General features: G+C 58.2%; 1 protein-coding gene across 26 annotated transcripts in view; it reads left to right on the top strand.

The window, feature by feature from the left end:
• The window catches only part of MYO18A (myosin XVIIIA), a 96,624-nt gene that overhangs the window by 42,277 nt on the left and 33,336 nt on the right, over positions 1 to 21,011 (top strand). For 11 of the 26 annotated variants that reach the window (XM_082372660.1, XM_082372656.1, XM_082372655.1 and 8 more), the window contains 19 exons: positions 2,414 to 3,094; positions 4,989 to 5,066; positions 6,267 to 6,302; positions 8,457 to 8,544; positions 8,746 to 8,852; positions 8,967 to 9,143; positions 9,506 to 9,719; positions 9,990 to 10,132; positions 10,732 to 10,832; positions 11,691 to 11,754; positions 11,968 to 12,112; positions 14,350 to 14,547; positions 14,767 to 14,857; positions 15,116 to 15,308; positions 16,152 to 16,238; positions 18,667 to 18,808; positions 18,970 to 19,129; positions 19,342 to 19,528; positions 19,851 to 20,094. In XM_082372660.1, the coding sequence (XP_082228786.1) occupies positions 2,414 to 3,094; positions 4,989 to 5,066; positions 6,267 to 6,302; positions 8,457 to 8,544; positions 8,746 to 8,852; positions 8,967 to 9,143; positions 9,506 to 9,719; positions 9,990 to 10,132; positions 10,732 to 10,832; positions 11,691 to 11,754; positions 11,968 to 12,112; positions 14,350 to 14,547; positions 14,767 to 14,857; positions 15,116 to 15,308; positions 16,152 to 16,238; positions 18,667 to 18,808; positions 18,970 to 19,129; positions 19,342 to 19,528; positions 19,851 to 20,094 (3,136 nt within the window). The remainder of the gene's footprint in view (positions 1 to 2,413; positions 3,095 to 4,988; positions 5,067 to 6,266; positions 6,303 to 8,456; positions 8,545 to 8,745; positions 8,853 to 8,966; positions 9,144 to 9,505; positions 9,720 to 9,989; positions 10,133 to 10,731; positions 10,833 to 11,690; positions 11,755 to 11,967; positions 12,113 to 14,349; positions 14,548 to 14,766; positions 14,858 to 15,115; positions 15,309 to 16,151; positions 16,239 to 18,666; positions 18,809 to 18,969; positions 19,130 to 19,341; positions 19,529 to 19,850; positions 20,095 to 21,011) is intronic. The other 15 variants (XM_082372664.1, XM_082372662.1, XM_082372649.1 and 12 more) reach the window with 7 other exon arrangements.

Raw genomic sequence — 21,011 nt, 5'->3', positions numbered from 1 at the left:
TGTGTGTGTGTGTGTGTGTGTGTGTGAGAGAGAGAGAGAGAGAGAGAGGGAGAGAGTTGTGTGTCCAGGTGGGTTGTGTCCACAAGCCCAGGCCTAGTCTGGGAGGCAGTTCCACGTAGCAGGCAGGCACGGCAGGGTGCCCCTTCCCGTGTGGGGTGGCTAGAGGGAATTCCAGTAAAGTGACAGGAAGTGCAGCATGTGTGATGCCAACCTGGTGTGTGTGAAGGAGATGGCAATGCCAAGGCATGTTGGGGACCTCTCCCTAAGCCCCCTCTTTAGTTCCTACCTATAGTTCTGGTTTCCTGAACTCTTTGGGGCTGGAGAGGCTTAGGCAGGCAAATGAGAGCTCAGCTGTTGGGCCTCTTCGTCCTGCTCTGGGTGGCACAAGCCAAGGGCGGGGAGGGATTTCACCGCAGCTGCTGCTGTCTCTTCCCAAGACCCTGTCAGCTGCTCAGTGCGGGTGACCTAGAGGCAGGCTCCAGCCGTGCAGTGCCACTACCCCCCACCAAGTCATTCTGCCTTGGGATAGAGACCCTGAATAAAGTTGGACACTTTTAAGGCAAGAGAGGGGACACAATTCTAGAATAGCCAGGTCCAGAGATGTGTAGTTAGGAGAGGGCTGCTGTTGATCTAGGGGGCAGGAGTGCCCAGGGCTCGGGAACAGAGCTGGATCACAAAACAGATCTGTACTTCATTACCCCACATGGTGCCTGCCCCCTGCCCCCCACACACACCCCTTTCTTGAGTAGAGATTTGATTAGCCAGGTGTTATGGCTTCCACCTGATCTGTAAGCAGTGCTGCAAGGTCAGGGTGATTTCAAGGGCATATGTTTGAGATTTGCGAGGGAGCGGCCTTGGAGAATGCCAGATTTGGGGGGGAAATTATGTGTAAAGTGCTTAGAAGACTGCCTGGCACATAATAAGCTCCGTTTAAGTATTAACAGTTGCTATCATCATCATCATTGTCATTGTCATTGTCATCATGAGCTTCAGTTAGAAGGCATGGGAGGAAAGCCAGAAGTGGGGGGCAGGGAGTGAGGCCCAGCAGCTGGGGCCATAGCAGCTCTGCAGGGCCCTGACATGCCACTGAACACTCTTGGCCCAAGAGGTTGAGGAAGAGGCCCCTTCAAGGCCTCCCTTTCCCACCCCTGCAGCAGGGCCACCCTGTACCTGAGGCCTGGGCTGAGGTCGTTTGGCTCAGCTCTGCTCAGGATGTGGGTCTCTGTCCACACGGCAGCCAGAGGTCTGTCCACTCTGTGAGCGCCCTCCTGCATTTCAATAGAGATGGCAGCCAGGTACACCCTAGAACCAAGGTCACTGTTTGGGGAACGAGGACTCAAGCACAGCTCATTAGTGGCAGGGCACTGCCTGACCCGCAAGGAGCCCCTAGGTTGACCTGGCTCTCCCAGGCAATGTGGCTTGGCTTTGCAGGAAACTGCCCTGCCATTAGCCAGCCTGGCCTGCCCAGTGGCGGTCCCTCGGGACCGCAGACAGTCCCCACCAGGCAGAGTGTGCCAGCATCTTCAGTGGACTCCTGGGTGCCCAGAGCCTAGCTGGCTGAGCCTAGACAGAGTGGAGCTGTGGTCGCTTGAGTGCTTAACCCTTTGAGTGCTGCAGCTGCTGCCACCTCTTCCTCCTGTCATTCCACGTGCACACTCTGGGAGCTAGGAGGCCTCCAGCCCTTGAGAAGTTTGCACAAGGCAAACTGCAGGAAGACTGGCAGAAAGCAGGCTGAGGTGAAGCTTCCTGGGCCAGCACTGGGTTTCTGCAGCTCTGGAGAGTGTGGTGAGGGGTAGACAGTGGCCTCAACCCAGAGGAGTGGGGAGGGAGGAGGCTTGGCATGTCTGCGGGCCAAGAATTACTTCCTAATTACGGTTTTCATTGGGATGGGCAGGCTCTGGGTCTGACTACAGAGGAAGTTGGGTGATAGAAGGACCAGGGACCACAAAGGCAGGAAGCCCCAGAGTTAGGCCCAGGATTGATGGTAGGAATTGGTGTTTGACCTCGCCATGCTCCGTCTCTGCCGTGTTTGGGCTGTGAGGGAGCGGGCTTCCTGGGATGCGGGCTTAGTTGCTGTCCTGACATAAGCCAGTAACTCTGGGGTACCTCATGGGCCTCTGGGCACCCTGTGCTGGCCTCTCACAGCTCCTTGCTAAGCCTGGAGATAGACGGCAGGTGACCTGCTGTGCTTTATGGGAGAGAGAAAGAAGCCAAACTCTTCGATGCAGTTGTTCTATCTGGAAGATGGAAAGAGGGCTTCCTGGGGCGGCCTCTTGGAGCTTGTGTTGTTTGTTGGATGAATGGAATGTCTGTTCCACGACTAGATGTGAGGTCACACCTCTTACTTCCTCTTTGTGGGGCGGGCAGGGACACAGGCTGATGCTAATGTCTCCCTGTATTTGTGTGACTGTAGCTAGAGGGCAGCTCAAAGGGCAGCAGTGGCCCATCTAAGAGTCCTCAGCCTTCCACCAGCCCTGTACCCTCAGAGGCCCCCCAGAGAGCCAAGAGCCCTGCATCCACACTCACCATGAACGGCCCGAGGACTGCCTCAGTGGAAGGCCCCAGCGAGGAGGCCCAGGGCCTGTCCCGGAAGAGGGTGGCGAATGCAGTGAGGAAGGTGGTGAGCAAGGTGCTGCCTGTTGAGGAGCCTGGGAGCAGCGCCAAGGAGCCTCCGGGCAGAGCGGTCAGATCTCCTGAGCACCCAGCTCGAGGCAGGAAGGGAGAAAAGGCAGCCCCTGGTCCGAAGCTGCCACCCCCTCCTGCTCCCCCTGCTCGGCCTAAGTCCGAAGCAGAGAAGGAGGCCGCCAAGGATGAGCTCTCCGTGGGCCTGCGGAGCCTGATGTCTCGGGGCAGGGGCAAGGACCACAGGCCGCGTGGCAGGCAGCCTCCCGGGAAGGGGGAGAAGCCCTCCAGCCAGGAGCCAGGCTCCTCGGGGAAACCAGTCTCCCCGGAGACAGTGGACTCCTCAGAGAAGCTAGGCTCCCCAGCCCAGCCGGAAGAGCTGGCGGACCCGGGCTCCGCTGACCCGAACCTCAAGCCGAACCTCACTGGATTGCGACAGAACAAGTCACCAGCCCCTGACGTACAGCAGGAGGTACCTGAGTGTGTCACTAACCTCTTACCCTCCCTTACCACCCTCACCTGAGGACTGGCAGCCAGCTTTCCCAAGCCTCTTCCACAAGCCCCGCATGACTGCGAAGCTGGGCCCGGGCCACGTGCCGATGGCAGGGCTGCATGGCTTTCCTTCACCGAATGCCAGAACCCAGGGGACCTGTTAGCTGCATGCGGCTGCTCTTCCACACCTGTGAGGGAGTTGGGGCCTGGCCCCCAGCTACATGGTATCAGCTTGAGGCCCCAGATCCCAAGCCGAGGATCAGAGCCTTAGCAGCTCAGTGAGAGGGTAGAAAGACAGAATTTCTGGGGTCAGGTGGCCTGTGCTCACATCCCATCCCCAGCCACTCACTCCTGTGGGGCCTCAGCATCTCTGAGCCTTCATCTGTCGAGTGGGGATCACATAGGTCTACCATCCCTCCTCTGAAGCCCCTGGGCCAGAAGTATTTTGGAAATTAGTGATTTTTGTATTTGAGACTGTCACACAATGTACATAATGAGCAGCAACTCGTGACCAAACACATTAATATTTCCACAGGAAAATTATGAATGTTCATGCTGCAGGGGGGGATTAAACAGTCAGGTTTTGCCACCAAAACAGTTAAGAAGAATCTTTTGTTTTGGAGGGCTTTTTGGATTTTAGAATTGCAAATAAGGGATAATACCTACTCTGAAGGGTTGCTGTGAAGATTAGAAAGGATACAGGGAATGAATGCTCTGAGCCTAATCCCTGGCGTGGTGGGTGCTCCGTAAATGGTAGCATCCATAGTGATGCTGATAACAGCGCTTATTGATACCATCATCGCCATCACTACTTCTTCAGGCCTGGCCAGCTGTCCCTCTGGCAGCAGGACTCTTGAGGAGCTCTGGGCCTGGGTGGCAAAGGAGCACAGTGGGTCCCCTTTGTATCTGCGGTCCTGTCTGTCCACAAAGTGCCCTCTGGGTGGGACAGGAGGCTGAGAGGCACAGGGGAGGGCCAAGGACGATCTGTCCAGCCCTTTCCCTTGGAAGGTGATGCCTGCTTGGCTGGTCCTTGGGTTGGGGGGCATTTCTCTTCAAGCTTTCCCATTTTGTGGACCCTTCTGGGGCCTCAGGAGTTGGGTGGGTGGGTAGGTGGGTGGAGCGATGCGTCAAGTTTCACTACTGCTTCTCTGTGCTCCTGTGTGCTCCTTCTGGCTGAAAGGGGACAGTCAGGGGGAAGTGGGGCAGAGTACCACCTAAAGACCTGTCCTGTCTCCCAGGCCCTAGAGGCCCTCCTCTCTGACTGCTACCTGCTAGGATTCCTAAGGTCTCAGACTTGCCTTGCTCCCCATTCCATTCTTCCCGGGCTTTGCAGAACTCAGAAAAGAGCAGGCGGCAGCTTCCCTCACCCCTCCTGGCCCACTCTGCATCAGGGGAGTGACCTCCTGGCACACAGGAGTTGGCAGGGGCGTTTTGGTGTGAGGCGAACCACTAGCCCCTAAGAAGAACCTCCAAGGAGCCAGAGAGCGTCATGCGCCCGTTCCTGGGCCGGCTGCCTTCCCTCTGGCTCCCTGTCCCTCCGCCTCTCACTCAGGTGGAGTTGGGGCTGAGATGGGCCCCAACCTGGAGTTCAGCCACCTGTCGCCTGGGCCCAGGGCAGGGGCCAGAGGATGCGTGTGAGAGCGGGCCATCCTGGTGCTGGAATGGTTAAAGTGGTGGGAAGAATTAACCCTAGAACTCCCGGGCACCTGTTTTTATTCTCATCTGAGAGCTTAGAAACTCAAATTGGTGCCTGGCTTGCCTCCCTGACCCTATTCCACTTACCCACGGGGGTCCCAGTGGCTTCCTGAGCTAGAAGCTTGGTGTGCTGTGCCTCCAGTTCCCCAGGCCAGGACTAATAGTGGTTTGACCTTTAGGCAGGAGCTGCCCCCGAGGTCCAGCTGACCCCCGCAGAGGAGGCCCACCAGCGGCTTGAGAGGATCTTCACAGCTCCTGTAATGCCGCCTCTCACGTGTGGTTCCCAGTCCCTGGTCTCCTCTTTGCTGGGGCTGCTGGCGAGACTGTGTGTGTCTGTGTGTGTAGGCCCACCTGACAATGGAAGTGTGGCTCCCTGGAGGCCTGGGGGCCCTCACATGGGCTTCCCACTTGAAGAAATGAGAGAAGGGCACTGTGGAGGGTCTGAGCACAGTGAGGCCTGTTCATCCAGGGAACCTGTGGGAGGGACCCCTCTGGCTGGAGATCCAGCCCCTTCTCTGGCCCCAGTCTCTTGCCCCGGAGGGCATGTCTTGGTGCCAGGGCCTGATGGGTGCGAGGCAGGGAGCAGACACTCCCCTTTTGTGATGCCCTGGCTCTCCAGACCCAGGTGGGGGCCTGTTAACTCCTTGCCCATTTCTAACAGGCAAGGTCCAAGGCCTGGCTGACTCCCCTTCCTCTCCAGAAAGGCCTTTAAGTAACCAGACAGAGATGGGGAGGTCGAGGCTGGCCACCAGGTCTGTCCACAGTCCCCTGGTTCTTGGGCAGTTGGCAGGTGGACCTGGATGGGTGCTACCTGTGCTTGCCATGGGGTGGGAGTGGTGCAGGGGTGCAGTGGGAGTCTGAGGAAGGGGTCCTAGACTTGGGGCTGCTGGTGGTCCTGTTTGATGAGCTAGGCAGGGGTGACAGCTCTGAAGGGCTGCCCTTGGCCTGGGGAGTGGCACCCTTGGGTGTGTGTCTGGAGGCCAGGGGCAGCCTATACTGGGGTCTGGTGGCTACAGGGGAGCTAGGCTGGGAAATGCCCTGGAGATAAGGCCAGAGGCTCCCAGGGGTCCCAGGCCCTGGGTGCGGTGAGGTGGTCTGGCCTGGCAACACAGAAGAGGAGGCTAATTCAGAATAGACTGGATGGCCAGCCCAGGAGGGACTGTAGCCTGAGGCAGAGAGGCTCGCTCCTGCCGCAGGGAATGACTTATCAGAGCATCTCCTCTGAGGAGTCTGATGGTACCAAGTGTTTCTTCACCAAGCAGGGCCTCTCCTTCCTGGTCTGGCCTCTCCTTGACTAGGTACAATGTACCTGCCAGGCCAGCCCTCCCACCGTCCACCTCCTGGTGCTAAGCCCCTCTCCCCTCCACTTGGCGTGGGGTGCTTGCTGAAGGGGACACGCCAACGGTCTGCTTGTCTTCACCCCTCTTCTCTCTCTCTTCTTTGCTTGCTGCTGGTAGCTGGACCCTGAGGCCGCCTCTCCTGCCCACAGCCAGGTAGGGTACTCCTGCCCCCCTCAGGAGCCCTCCGCTTCCTCTGGTGACCGCCCGCCACCCCCGGCCTGTACCTGGGCTGGCGTCTGTGCCCAGGCCTTGTGCTGGAGTGTAAGGCCTCTTTCCCCTTCTGGCTCCCACCTCACGTGGTATCTGGGGGGACCCCCGGGGGAGGCAGTGCCGGGAGCTGGACATGGAGCAGCTCTGTGTCAGGCCCTGGAGGAGTGTCTAGACTGAGGGTCGCCACTCAGTTTGGCCTCTGTGGCATATGGTTCTTAGCCACGGAAGCCCAAGGACCTGGCCAGAGTTTTGGTTTCTAGGTGTTTCAATTCTGCTCTCGCTGGGTAGAGAAAGCTGGAAAGGCTGAACCCCACCAACGCCACCCCACCCCCTCCCCACTCAGAAGCCTGAAGATGCGCGTCCTCTGTCTCCCCCTGCTGGCCAATGTGGGAACCTGTCTTCAGATTAACTCTAAAGGAGCTAGCTGGAGGCCATGGTCCTTTGATGTCACCTATTCATCAGTCTCCAAACCCTGGACCCATACAACATGCCCATTCAAGACAAAGGTTTCACCTGTCTCATGATTTGAAAAAAAAAAAAGTAATTTTGTATTATAAAGTTAATTTTTTCAAATATAAAGAACTAGACTTTTTTGGATGTCTTAAACGTTGACAGCCCCATAAACGTTGACAGCCCCATAGTGATCCTTAAAACGTTGACAGCCCCATAGTGATCCTCCTATTTGAGGGGTAATTTCACTGGCCCATGATATGCAAAGTCTGGAGACTGCTGTATAAACCAGCCTTCTGACTCTATAGCCCAGAAGGGCTGTCAGCGAGGGAGAGGGAGTTATCTGAAGCCAGAATCCAAGCTGGGAGTAGAACCCAGATCTTTTTCTTTCAGCTCCAAGAAATGTAACAAATAACGTATTTGTTATTATTGTTTCTTGTCCTTTCCAATCCCTCACACAGGGGGTCAGTATCACAGAGCAGTGTCTACGCCTTGGCCCCAGGTCAGTTTCATGAGGGTGGGGGACCCTAGGAGACTAACTGTACCTCGCAGCTGGGGATCCCCAGAGAGTTGGGGGATAGGGCTAGCTTGGGGGCTGCTCATGTGGGGAGTGACCATCCACCCACCAAAGGTCACTGGATCACCCTGCTGCCCCACTGCCCCCATGACAAAAGGAGCCTGATGGGCCATGGGGGCCAGGCCCCGCTCCTGTTTGCCCAGCTCCCCCAGGCACCATTGCTGACCAGCTCAGGTCTCTTAGGGGTGCCAAGTTTGGCAGCCCTACACCCTGACATTGCCCATGAATGCTCCTTCCTGATCAGTGACCACCTGGGCTTCCGGGGGCTCCCAGCCCCTTTATACCCATTCCCATGCCCATCCATGTGGCATGCAAGTCTCTTCCTGTATTTGACAGAGCACTGCTACCCCTGCCCCTGCCTCATGTCCCTGGCCATGCTGCTTCATGCCCCTGTATGGCCTTAGCACGTCCCCATGGGTCTGTGCTCCTTCTGAGGAGGCATGGAGGGGGAGCAGGGAGGCTAGCACGTGCATCTGGGCACTGCCCCTGCCCAGGAGAGCATCCTCTGGAGGGAAGACCAGGGTCAAGGCTAGGACTCACCCATCATTTTGCACTGAAGTCCTTGGAAGACGTTCTCAGATCTTGAGGAAATGCCCTTTCTCAGCTTGGTGAAGGAGGGCCTATTAGGTGGATGAGTGGAGAAGCCAGGCCTGTAAGGTCACAGCAGCTGTGGCCCAGGGTGAGGGCTGGAGGCTCAGGATACCGATCTTACAGTCTTCGCAGGGAGGGAGCAAGAGGGTGGCTGGTGATTTGCTCTCCTGGGATCTGCTCTCTCCTAGGCACATACTCCATGTGTCCCTGTCTTTCCAGACCCTCAGGGCTCTCAGGGTCCCTAGCTCTGTGTCCTTGTCCTCAGGGCTCCTCAGGACCACCGCCACCAGCTCCTGGCTTCCCCACCTTCTTCCTTTGATATCTCTGATGTCTCCCGTTCTGTGTCTGCCGCCCACCTGTCCCCCTCGCCCAGTGGCTCATCCGGAAGCCCTTCCCCTCACATGTCTCCTCTCTCCTGCTGTCCTTGTCTGCTTTCCAGAACAGGGTCTGACTCTTTATTCTTCCCCTCCCTCTGATAGGTGAAGACAGAAGAGCAGATCGCAGCTGAGGAAGCCTGGTATGAGACAGAGAAGGTGTGGCTGGTCCATAAGGATGGCTTCTCACTGGGTGAGTCTGGGGAGACCCAGAGCCTGGGCCTCTCTGGTTTCACGGCTGGGTGGTGGGTGGGCCTTTGGGTCTGGAGAGGCCTGAGTGGTGAGCAAGGAGAGGCTGGTGATACAGTGGGGAGAAGGCAGGACCATGAAGGGCCCAAAGAGGGCTGCCACGGCTTCCTGGGCCCATGTCTGTCTGTCTGTCCCTGCTCTGCAGCCACTCAGCTCAAATCCGAGGAGCTCAGCTTGCCCGAGGGGAAGGTGCGCGTGAAGCTAGACCATGATGGAGCCATCCTGGATGTGGACGAGGATGATGTGGAGAAGGTTTGCAGGAGGCTGGTGGAGGGCACAGGAGGTGGGCCAGGCTGGGCAGGCTGTCCGCTGGCAGAGCAGACTGGATCTGTTCCTCAGTGCCCGCCCGCCTGTCCTGTCACACAGGCTAATGCTCCCTCCTGCGACCGTCTGGAGGATCTGGCCTCGCTGGTGTACCTCAATGAGTCCAGCGTCCTGCACACGCTGCGCCAGCGCTATGGTGCCAGCCTGCTGCACACGTACGCCGGCCCCAGCCTGCTGGTCCTCAGCCCCCGGGGGGCCCCCGCTGTGTACTCGGAGAAGGTGCAGCCCCCCTCAGCTACCATGTGGCCCCACAGACCGCCCCCTCTATCCCCTACCCCCTGCCCACCTTCCCCGACTCTACCCCTTCCCCTTGGCATCCCACGGGGCTCCTGTCCACTCCCACAGTGGCCTTGGGAAGAGGAGTCATTTCAAGGGGTGGGGACAGAAGGCCCTCCCACGACCTCTCACAGAGCCCAGCACTTGGCTCGCACCTGCATTTCCATGCATGACCTTAGCCTCAGAACCTTCTGGCTCCCCTGGAGTGAAAAACCCAGAAAGATATGGGCCTTGGGGGTGAGGGCTGTCTGTGTGGAGCCAGCTAAGAGCGCCTATCCCTTCCTTCCGTCCCTCTTGTGCCCAAGGTGATGCACATGTTCAAGGGGTGTCGGCGGGAGGACATGGCCCCCCACATCTATGCCGTGGCCCAGACCGCATACAGGGCGATGCTGATGAGCCGTCAGGACCAGTCCATCATCCTCCTGGGCAGTAGTGGCAGTGGCAAGACCACCAGCTGCCAGCATCTGGTGCAATATTTGGCCACCATCGCAGGCACCAGCGGGAATAAGGTGTTTTCTGGTGAGGCAGGGGCAACTGGGGAAACAGAATGGGCTGGAGAGGGTTGTGGGGATGGAGGCCCCGCCGAGGTGCCAGCTCTCCTTCTCCCTGGCCCCTCCGTGTCCACAAAACCCCTCGATCCTCAGCAGCCTGGTCTAAGTAACTGAGCCTTCGGGTGCTGGAGGAGCAGCCATGGGCTGGGCCTTCCGTTCTCCCTGGGCCTCTGGAGCCTGTGGCTGGGGGCAAGCTGCCCGTGGCTTTCCTGATGGGTCCTGGGCCTGTCTTCTGCAGTGGACAAGTGGCAGGCTCTGTACACCCTCCTGGAAGCCTTTGGGAACAGCCCCACCATCATGAACAGCAACGCCACCCGCTTCTCCCAGATCCTCTCCCTGGACTTTGACCAAGCCGGCCAGGTGGCCTCAGCCTCCGTTCAGGTGAGGGGACACTCAGGGTAGTAAGAGATTGGCTGCCTGATTTCATGCCCTAGAAATCAGACTCTCTCCTGCACCTGATTTTCCTGGGATTCTTCCCTAACGAAATGGACCCTGGGCCCGGCAGGGCTGGCCTACTTTGCCCTGAGCCTCCACATTCTGCCCCCCGTGCCTCCTGCCCTGTATGGGGCACGGCTCAGCTTCCTGCCCATCTTGGGTTTGCCCACACCCTAGTTGGGGCCCTGGCCCCTGCTCAGGGGTTTCTCTCAGGCTGATTCACCCAGGCAGGGCTGGCCTGTCAGTAAAGTAAGGCCCAGCCAAGGCTGATTCCCTTCCATGCTAATGAAGTATCTCACCACAAAGTGTCCAGCTCCCCAAGAAGACTGTGCCTGGAGGCTGGGCAGGGTGGCAGGGCCTGTGTTCTTCCCTGGCTCTGATGTCTGCCCCAGGTTTGACTATGAGGTGATCTGGCCGCTGGTTGAGCACCTGGAAAATCAGATGCAGCCACTCGCTCCCACGGGCTTGGTTCTTTCTGGTGTGGGTGGGAGAAGCTTGACCTGGCACTGCCTCCTTGCCTACATACCCTCTATGCTGTGCCACAGACGATGCTTCTGGAGAAGCTGCGTGTGGCACGACGCCCAGCCGGTGAGGCCACATTCAATATCTTCTACTACCTGCTGGCCTGTGGGGATGGCACCCTCAGGTGAGATGGGACAGAGGGAACAAGGAGGGTGCTCTGGGCTCCCACCCACTGACAGCTCCTGGGCTTTGCCACTTGATTGCATCCCGTGCCGGTTTATTTCATGCCTGCCATGTGTTAGGCTCTGAGCTAGGCCCTGGGGATGGCGAGATGAATGAGCCATAGGCCCTGCCCGGCGGGAGCTCCCTGGCCCCGGGCATGGGGGACCTGGCTATATGTGAGGGGCACCATTGACCCTTCAGCGTTCCCAGGGCCTAGCTAGGATCTGTGCTCCTGGGAAGCCAGATCTGGAGAGGAAAGCACACCGAGATGCAGGTGGTCAGAGGCTTGCCCACAGTTACACAGCTAGTATGGGGCTAGGCAGGTGTTGAGTCCACACAGGGGCCAAAAGCCCAAGCCTTTTCCCGTGCCCTCCATGCTGGCCTCCCTGCATCCACGTTGGCTCCTCCGCCAGGCTCTTCCCTTTAGACCTTCGGGCTTGCTGACTGTGTCCACTGAGAAGAGGATAAATGATAAGGCTGAGCAAGCAGCCCAGGGCACTATTGTCTTGAGCTCTCCTTGTCACTGAGGGCATGGTCTCAGTCCTGGCTGGACTCACCCTTCAGGCAGGTTCCCTGCTCCCTTCCAGGGGTCTGTCTGGACACTCTCACCAGGGCCTGTCTGTGACCTGTCCTAGGGAGGCCAGTGCTCTGGCCTGGTGTCCAGGCCAATTAGGAAAGGCCACAGCAGCTGGCCTGACAGGAGGACATGATGGGCAGACAGAACTGAGTCTGGAAGCGGAGTCTCTGTCTCCAGCCTGGCAGGGAGATGGACTTGGCGTGGGGACCAAGCACTGTGCTGATGCCTCGTTTGTACCCCTAGGACAGAGCTCCACTTGAACCACTTGGCAGAGAACAATGTGTTTGGGATTGTACCACTGGCCAAGGTGAGGGGCCTATGGGGACGGGTTGGCAGCCCTGGGCCTTGGGGTCGGAGAAGCTTGGAATGGCCTGGAGTGCCTCATGGGAATAGCAGGAGCCCAGCCCAGGCTGGGCGGCTCTACTCTAGCTTGGCCGCCCTGATGGTCCAGCAGCATGGGGGATACCAGAGGGACAGCCCCTCTGAGATCCGGTGCCAGTGTGCCCATCTGTCGCTGCAGCCTGAGGAGAAGCAGAAGGCGGCTCAGCAGTTCAGCAAGCTCCAGACGGCCATGAAGGTGCTGGGCATCTCCCCCGACGAACAGAAAGCCTGCTGGCTCATCCTGGCTGCCATCTACCACCTGGGGGCTGCAGGCGCCACCAAAGGTAACCTGCATTGGATCCCAACAGCCTAGCTGGTCACCTGGGAGAGCTTGTGGGGGCCCAGTTTGTCCACTCCCAGTTTGTCCTGGCCCAGCACAGACTCACCTGTTATCACACACCCCTCTTTGGCTTGTGCCTCTTCCCCGTCCCCTTCATCAGAGCAGAAGTCTCCAAACACCCGGAGAAGCGTCTCTGCCAAGGATGGCCAGAGGCCTGGACTGAGGTGGCAGTGACCGGGAGCACTGTGAAGGGCCGGGGGCTTGGGGGTTTGGAGGCTGAGGGGAGAGAGAAGGGCACTAACTCAGAGCAGTCCCCCTGGAATAACTCTCCTTCTTGTTCCCTTCCTGACAGAGGCCCCCGAGGAGCAAGCGGGTAACTGACCTTGACCCCATCCTGGGGTGTAGGGGCCACCTTGCCCCATCTTGGTGCTTGCCCTGGGCTCTCTCTGGGGGCTGGGCTTGTTCTATCATAGCAGAGGACACTGGCCTGGGAGAAGCCCCAGGGTGGAGGGTGGAGAGAGTGCTTACTGGCAGTGGGGCTTCTCAGAGTCCCAGGAATAGCTGCTTCTACCTGTTTTGTATTCAGATCCTGGAATCTCTCAGGATGCCCTCCGTGGGGCTTATGTGGGGAAGGGTGTGTTGCTTCCTGGGGCTTCCCAAGGCCAGTTTCCCCTCAATCTTCCCTTCTCTCCACTGGTTTGGTAGTAGGTGCCTCTTCCTCTTGCATGTCAGGGTAGAGGCCACTAGGGGGCAGCAGGCACCGTGGTATTGAATGAGCTGCAGCTTCAGCATCAGTGCTTGGGGTCTTGTGAAGGGCTGGAGCTTGGTCTGGCTTGGAAGAGTTCCTTTGCCTTCCTCTGGGATTACATTGATGGTCAGGTGCTCTGAGCTCCTCTTCACCCCTTTCTCCTCCGGTTTAGGGAAAGGGATGCTGCTTCTGAACAGCACCTTGGGCATTGGCTTCATCTTCCTCTGGGATGTGAAGGGCCCCAGGCTGTCAGCAGGAGTGAGGAAGCGCTGGTGGGTGGGAGGGTGGGTGGGTGCATGGAGGAACATGAGTCTGAGTGTTAGGTTCCTTATGATCCCAGCAGGTTACATCCCTGCCAAAGAGGAAGCAGGCTCTGAGTTAAAGAAGTTGTCTCCACACTTGTAGGTGGGCAGGTGGGTGGCTGTGTGGCTGTGTCTTGAGGAAGTTCTTTCACTCCAAGGAGGTAACAGTGCAGGTTTCCTGTAACCCTTCTCAGCGCTGACTGCAGGTGCAGAGCTCTGAGTGCGTCAGTCAGTACATGGACCTTGTTGAGCAGTGTCTGTTACCTCCTCAGAGCTTCCAGTATTTTCTAGGGGTGGTGGTGTGTGCACATGTGTGTGTGATAGAAAGTCTTCGCAGGTCTCTTTCCTTGTGTGTCAGTGTGATCACATCCATAAACATACTCCTTTGAGGCTGTGAGTGTGCGTGTGCGTGTGTGTGTGTGTGTTTGTGTTTCTGAGTCTGAATGGGGTTGTGTTTTCTCTCCTGCTCATCTTCCCAAAGCCCCCCCCCCACCCCGGGCCCTTCCACTGGGCCTGGCAGGCTCAGCTGATGACTGTTTGCTAACATGCTGTTTTTCTTTGCATGCTGCATGCTGGTCCTTTGCCTTACAGAAGCTGCCGAAGGTAAAACCTTGTTTCTTGTTAGCTTTCCCTAATTGCCGCGATTAGACACGTGTCGGCTGAGGCGCGTCTGCCCGCGTGGGCTGTTCCCTCTCCCCTGCAGTTTTTTCTCGCCTCTCCACTGTTGGGCCACAGTGGATGTTTGCGGTCTCCCCTGGCGGACGCATTAGGGAGGGTCCTAATGCGTCCAAGGAAGGGGGAGACACCAGTGCTCTCCTGATACTCCCCACCAGGCACAGGCAGTACTTGTGTTCATCCTAGGTGGGCTGGCTCATGCTCTGTCCTTCCCCACGTTGGCACCTGGAGCCAAGCCCTCTAAAGGGGTTTTTGCAGCTGATTGGGAGCCCTCTGGTGGCCGCAGTGTGGAGTTACCTCCTCTTTTAGGACCTGCTCATTCTCTCCAACCCCAAGGGACACAGGAAGCGCTGGCAGCTGCTGGCTCTCCCTGTTTTGCCTGAAGCCCTGCTGGTGTCATCAGGGCTCGTTTTTTTTCCCTCTGGAAGATGCCTGCTCCCTAGTGCTATGGGAACAAGGGAGCTGAAGGGCACAGTGGTTAGCAAACAGTCTAGGGAGGAAGACCCACGATGTCAGATCCTTTTTTCTACGCCATAGCTGGGCGCAGGCAGTTTGCCCGCCACGAGTGGGCCCAGAAGGCTGCGTACCTGCTGGGCTGCAACCTGGAAGAGCTGTCCTCGGCCATCTTCAAGCACCAGCACCAGGGCGGCACCCTGCAGCGCTCCACCTCCTTCCGCCAGGGCCCCGAGGAGAGCAGCCTGGGGGACGGCACAGGTACCTGAGCCCCTTGGCTGCTGGATGTGATTGGAGGCCTCTTCCTGGGCTCGTTGCCATCTTCTGGGGTGGGCAAACTCCTGGAGTGAATAGATGCTCCCATTAGGGGGAGAGGCCCAGCCCCAGGGCTCCATGCTGCCTTGGCCTGGGTGGGTAGGGAGCACACCCAGGTGGGGAGTCCCAGGGACCTGGAGATAGAACTGACCCTCCTGCCCACAGGCCCCAAACTGAGTGCACTGGAGTGCTTGGAGGGCATGGCGTCCGGCCTCTACAGCGAGCTCTTCACGCTTCTCATCTCCCTGGTGAACAGGTGAGTGCCAGGCAGGGCCTAGGAGCTCTCATCTTGCTGCCTTGACAAAGGTGGGGTTGATGCCTTTGTGCTTGTGTGATTGCTGAGGCAGAGCCATCCTCCACCAGCAGAGGGCTCGCTGTCCCTGCAGGCAGGAGAGGCAAGTCCTCCCCACGGGTCCTGGGCACCTGGGTGGGGATGGGGATGGGGGCGGGGTGAGCTACCTGGGCACCGGGGGCACTGCCCTGGGCAGCTCTGACCCAGGCTCTCCCTGTGAAGGGCTCTCAAGTCCAGCCAGCACTCGCTCTGCTCTATGATGATTGTGGACACTCCCGGCTTCCAGAACCCTGAGCAGGGTGGGTCGGCCCGCGGGGCCTCCTTTGAGGAGCTGTGCCACAACTACGCCCAGGACCGGCTGCAGAGGCTGTTCCATGAGCGCACCTTTGTGCAGGAGTTGGAAAGATACAAGGAGGTAGCACTTGACCTTGCCCCTGCCGCCTAACACCCCGAGGCTCACCTTCTGGCCTTGGCACCCTCAGTGGCGGGGGAGGCATCTGTGGATGCAGCAAGGTACCCCCTTCCCTGCTGGCTGCTCCCTTCCCAGCCCTTTACCCTCTGACATTTATGTCCCCCTGTGGTCTCTGGAGCAGGACGCTTTTCCTGCCCAGGCTACATTCTTTCTTTATGGAGAGTTTGCTCTCCAAGAAGCCGAAGATGCATTCAGGGTCCCTGGGAGCCCCTCTTTGCCCGCCTTCAAGGCACCCACCTAGGCCCTGTGAACTGCCACCGTGCAGTTCCTGCCTTCACGTGTGTCGGGCCTGGCCTTCCCTGTCTCCTGAGCTGTTGGGATGGTGACTGATTATTTAGCCCCCCTGCCCCCATAAAAGGATGTCCCAGATGGATCTGGAAATCCTACCTCATGTGGAGGTGAGTTGAACGAGCTGGGGAGAATATTTATCTTGGGTGAGAGAAGATTCAGGAGGAAAATGACAGTTGTCTTCAAGTATTTCAAGGATCAGTGTGTGAAATTGAGAGTGGGCTTACTCCACATAGCCTAAACAGCAGGTGGGAGTAACAGGAGTGTGTACGTGACTTTAGCTCACTGTAAAAGGAGGTTAGGAGAAGGTTAGCTGTCCAAAGACGCAATGCGGTGCCTTGAGAGGTGGTGAGCATCTGTCAGTCGGGCTGTTGGAGGGGAGCTCCTGCTCGGACGGGACATTGGACTTGCTGACCCCAGCTTCCCCACCTGGCCTGCTCATAGGGCTGCACCCCACACACGGCCCTGTGCTCACTACCTCCCCACCTTCCCTCCTAGGAGAACATCGAGCTGGCGTTTGACGACTTGGAACCAGCCACGGATGACTCTGTGGCCGCCGTGGACCAGGCCTCCCATCAGTCCCTGGTAGGAATTCCAGGGAGGGCCTGGGCTGGCCTTTTCTTGCCCTTCCCATTCCTCTCCCTTGGTAGAGCCCTCCCCATATGAGCTGCTGCTGGGTGGGGGCACCATGGGCTGGGGGGCCCAGCAGTCAGGCCCAGACACCAAGCGCTTTCGAGCTGTGCACCCTTTCCCTCAGCTGTCAGCCAGTCTGGCCAGGAAGGTGGCACTTCCTTCTGCCCTGGTGCAGTGGGAAGCACCACCCATGGGTGTCTGAGCTCAGGGCCTGTCCCAGCCGTGCCTCCAGTGTGTCTGCCAGGAGCCCTGTTACCACCTCCTCAGTGGTGAGGGCCTGGCTGGACCCAGGGGACATAGTCATCCCCTCCTATTGTCCCCAAGTAGAGGACCGATGCAGCCTAGCAGAGCAGGGCGAGGAGGTGGCATTCACCCAAACACAGAAACAGTACCCAGATATAAAATGCCCACTGAGGGGCTGTGTGGGTGTGAGTCCTCGCCCCTCAACGTGGGGATGGGCTTTGTCACCCTTTGGGCAAGCGTCTTGGGCACTTTGCTGCCTGGGGGACTGGCTGCCTGATGAGCACTTGGCATTTGGCGATTGTCTTCAATTAGGGAAGTTGCATAAGGCGCTTTATTGGAGAATTGGCATTTTTGCCAGGTTGCTGATCTCCCTCCTCTGCTTTGAGTCCCACCTCTCTCTCTCCCTCCTCCCTGCGGGAAGGCCCTGGCCCAGGGGGTGGGGCCCCGGGAGAGCGAGTGTCCCCCTGGGACAAATGCTAAAAGTGCCCAAGTCCCACATCTCCCCAGGGAAGCTGGCTTTTCTTCCTGACACCTAGGCCCCTGCCAAGGCCTCCCTCGAGAGCCTTTGCCATTCCCAGGAGGTGTAGGAAAGTTGACCCGGCTGGCTTAGGAACAGCGGTGGGTCAGATAGTGTGTTTGGATGGGGCTTGGCCATCCCTTCCCTCCTTTGCTCTCCCCTTTCTGAGGGGCCTCAGCATCGGGCAGCTGCACCTCTGGGCATGGGGACCCCTCAGTGCCCAGCCTGCCACTCACCATCCAGTGGCTTCTTCTATTTTTTATTTTTAATTTATTTTATTTATTTATTTTTGGCCGTGTTGGGTCTTCACTGCTGCACGTGGACTTTCTCTAGTTGTGGCGAGCGGGGTCTACTCTTTGTTGAGGAGCACGGGCTTCTCCATGTGGTGGCTTCTCTTGTTGCGGAGCTCAGGTTCTAGGCACACGGGCTTCAGTAGCTGTGGCTCGTGGGCTCTAGAGCGCAGGCTCAGTAGTTGTGGCACACGGGCTTAGATGCTCCACAGCATGTGGGATCTTCCCAGACCAGGGCTTGAACCGGTGTCCCCTGCATTGGCAGGCGGATTCTTAACCACTGCACCACCAGGGAAGTTCTCCAGTGGCTTCTTGCTCATTCCTGCCATACAGCTCCAGCTGCTCGGGGGCCTTAGTTGCCCATCGGTCCTTGGCCACCTTCTGTGTCCTCCTGGTCAGCACACAGACTCCCTTGGGCAGCTTGGGTCAAAGAGGGAAAAGGGCACTTCTCTTACTTCACTTGTCCCCAGTCCCTAGAGGCCAGGCCAGAGTCCTCCTTGCCCAAGGAAGACCTGGGAATTCCATAGAAAAGGCACCTTCACACCTAGTTGTTTGGCTTGCATGGGGAATTAGAAATCAGAATTCAGTATTTCCACCTTCTCTTGAAAAACTGGAGGATTTACCAACACTAGGCCAACGTTCTTCCAGGACGGCAGTTGGCTGCTGCTGAGTGGTGGCTGTTCCCTTTAGATGGGGACACCTGCTCTCCAGTCACCCCAGCTCTGCCCATTTTGGCTGCCACAGCCATTAAGTCAACTGTCTTAGGCTTTTGGCACTTGAGTTTATGACCCTGTAGTGACCCCACCTGCAGTGCTCCGAGCCCTCTCTGGGTTCTCCCCTCTCTGTGTTCTCCCCTCTCGGGGCGGGGAACCGGGGTTAATCACAGCTCTCTCTTATTGACAGCTTCCTTTGGGCCATGCCCTGTGCTCAGGGCCTTAAAGACCTTATCTCCTTTAATCTGCATGGGAGGTGATGCCCAGAGAGTGAGGGCAACGTGGGGCTCACCCAAGCCCCCCTGCTCTCCAAGGGGTTGAGGATGGAGGAGAGGCTCTGGATGTGAGCTTGCGTTAGTAAGAAGCCTTCAGTCTTTGGGGACTTAGGACACAGGTCCTAGGAATCATATTGTGCCGTGGGCTTCTCTCTCTGATCTCTTTTTGGCCCCTCTTTCTCCTTGCTGGCCACCTGCTCCACAGAATGTCAGCCATGAGTGGCAGGAGCTGTAATGTGTGTATCTGTGTAGCATGTTTATAGTGTGCGGTTGGGACCACAGGTCCTAGCCCCCTTCACACAGCTCCACGTGACACTGCGGGATTTCTTTCCTTCTGCATAGGTCCGCTCGCTGGCCCGCACCGATGAGGCGAAGGGCCTGCTATGGTTGTTGGAAGAGGAGGTGCTGGTGCCAGGGGCCACTGAGGACGCCCTCCTGGAGCGCCTTTTCTCCTACTATGGCCCCCAGGAAGGTGACCGAAAAGGTAGGTGGCACCCCTGGAGGGCAGCTCCTCTGCTTCCTCTCCTGAGAACCCATTTATGTATATATGGGTCCAGTTGGCACTGCCTGGGGGGCTCACTGAGTCCATGGGCTTTTGGGGGACCTGTGCCCTGATGACCTGAACCTTGCTTGCCCCGCCCTCAGGCCAAAGCCCCCTCCTGCGCAGCAGCAAACCGCACCATTTTCTCCTGGGCCACAGCCATGGCACCAACTGGGTGGAGTACAACACGGCCGGCTGGCTGAGCTACACCAAGCAGAACCCGGCCACCCAGAACGCCCCCCGGCTCCTGCAGGACTCCCAGAAGTAAGAACACCACTCCGTCCACCCACCCCGGTTTTCTCTTCTTGCTGTTTGAGGGTTTCTCTGTAGTGTCTCTGTCGGGTGGGGGACGTGCAGCCCCAGCCCAGATAACCCAGGCCCCTGGCCACAGTGACCTAGGAGCTGGGAAAAGGAACGGCCTCTACTGCTGCCTGAATGTGACTTCTTTCCCTCCTTTTCCTCCCCTCCTCTGGCAGAAAAATCATCAGCAACCTGTTTCTGGGCCGGGCGGGCAGCGCCACGGTGCTCTCAGGCTCCATTGCTGGCCTGGAGGGCGGCTCGCAGTTGGCGCTGCGCCGGGCCACCAGCATGCGGAAGACCTTCACCACAGGGATGGCGGCTGTCAAGAAGAAGTCCCTGTGCATCCAGATTAAGCTGCAGGTGGTGAGTGTGCCAGTGCAGGCCCTGGGGCACTTCCCGACCGCTGGCAGGTGGCCGGGGCCTTCTGGGCACACTCAGGTCGCCAGTGCCCACTCAGCATGCCACTCACCTTGATTGCTGCTGGTGGGGTCCTCATGCAGTGCTACCCCCTGTGAGTGGCCACCCAGGCCTAGTACGGGAAGGGTTGTCCAGGCTTAGCACGTCCTGCCCAGCCAGGGGTGGGACACCTGCCATCCTGCACAGAGTGGAGATGCTGGCGCCAGTCCCTGGTCTCTTGGCTCGGGCTGTCAGAGCCCACTGAAGGCTGTCCCTTCCCCTTTGGCAGGACGCCCTCATTGACACCATCAAGAAGTCAAAGCTGCATTTCGTGCATTGCTTCCTGCCTGTGGCAGAGGGCTGGGCCGGGGAGCCCCGTTCCGCCCACTCCCGCAGAGTCAGCTGCAGCAGTGAGCTGGACCTGCCCCCCGGAGACCACTGCGAGGCCGGGCTCCTGCAGCTGGATGCGCCCCTGCTCCGCGCCCAGCTTCGAGGCTCCCGCCTGCTTGATGCCATGCGCATGTACCGCCAAGGTGGGGCCCCTTCCCTCTCAACTCCTACCTCTCCCTCCTAGCGCTGCCCCTGCCCCTCCCCACCTCCCTAACAGGGCCTGTGGGGCTAGAGGGGTGCTGCTCCCCCCCATCTCCGACTGGCCCTAGATCTCTCTTCTCTGCTGCTGCCTCCTCTGGGGGTCTCTCCTTGCATCTCTCCAGCCCAGTCTGTTCCTTTCTCTTTTTCTTGCCAGCCTGCTGACCATCCTCTCCCTTCCACATTCCAGCCCTCCTCATCCCCTCCCCTCCCCAGCCCACATGCCCTGTTCCCACAGCTCCCTCCTTCCGCCTTCCCTGGTTTGGACGGGTCAGCTCTGCCCACAGCAGCAGACTCAGTGTCCTCGTGGAGCAACTGCCTCTAAGCGTGGGCCAGCCCCCCAATGAGAAATGAAGTACTAAATCTTTCTGAAGAACTTAAAATTCCCAAGAAAGTTCAGACAGACCCTTTTTATGGACCCACCTGGACGAGGGGCCAGACAGGACGATAACAATAGTAGTTAACATCCTTAGAGCATTTACGGTATACCAGACACTATTCTAAACTCGTCCCACACAGTAACTCATTTAATCCTCCCAACAACTTCATGAGATGTAGGTACTAGTATCATCCCCAGATGAGGTGACTGAGGCTCAGAGAGGTTAAGTAGCTTGCCCAAGGTCACAAAGCGCATGAGTGACAGAGCAGGATTTGACCTAAACAGACTAGTTTCTTTCTTTCTTTTTTTTTGTTAAGATTTATTTATTTATATTTGGTTGCGCTGGGTCTCTGTTACTGTGCTGGCTTTCTCTAGTGCAGCAAGTGGGTGCTACTCATTGCGGTGGTTTCTCTGGTTGCGGAGCACGGGCTCTAGGCACGTGGGCTTCAGTAGTTGTGGAATGCGGGCTCAGTAGTTGTGGCA

This window comes from Balaenoptera borealis, assembly GCF_965194805.1.
Source record: "Balaenoptera borealis genome assembly, chromosome: 20".
NCBI classification, from domain to species: Eukaryota; Metazoa; Chordata; class Mammalia; order Artiodactyla; family Balaenopteridae; genus Balaenoptera; species Balaenoptera borealis.
This window is presented reverse-complemented; position numbering and strand designations above follow the sequence as displayed.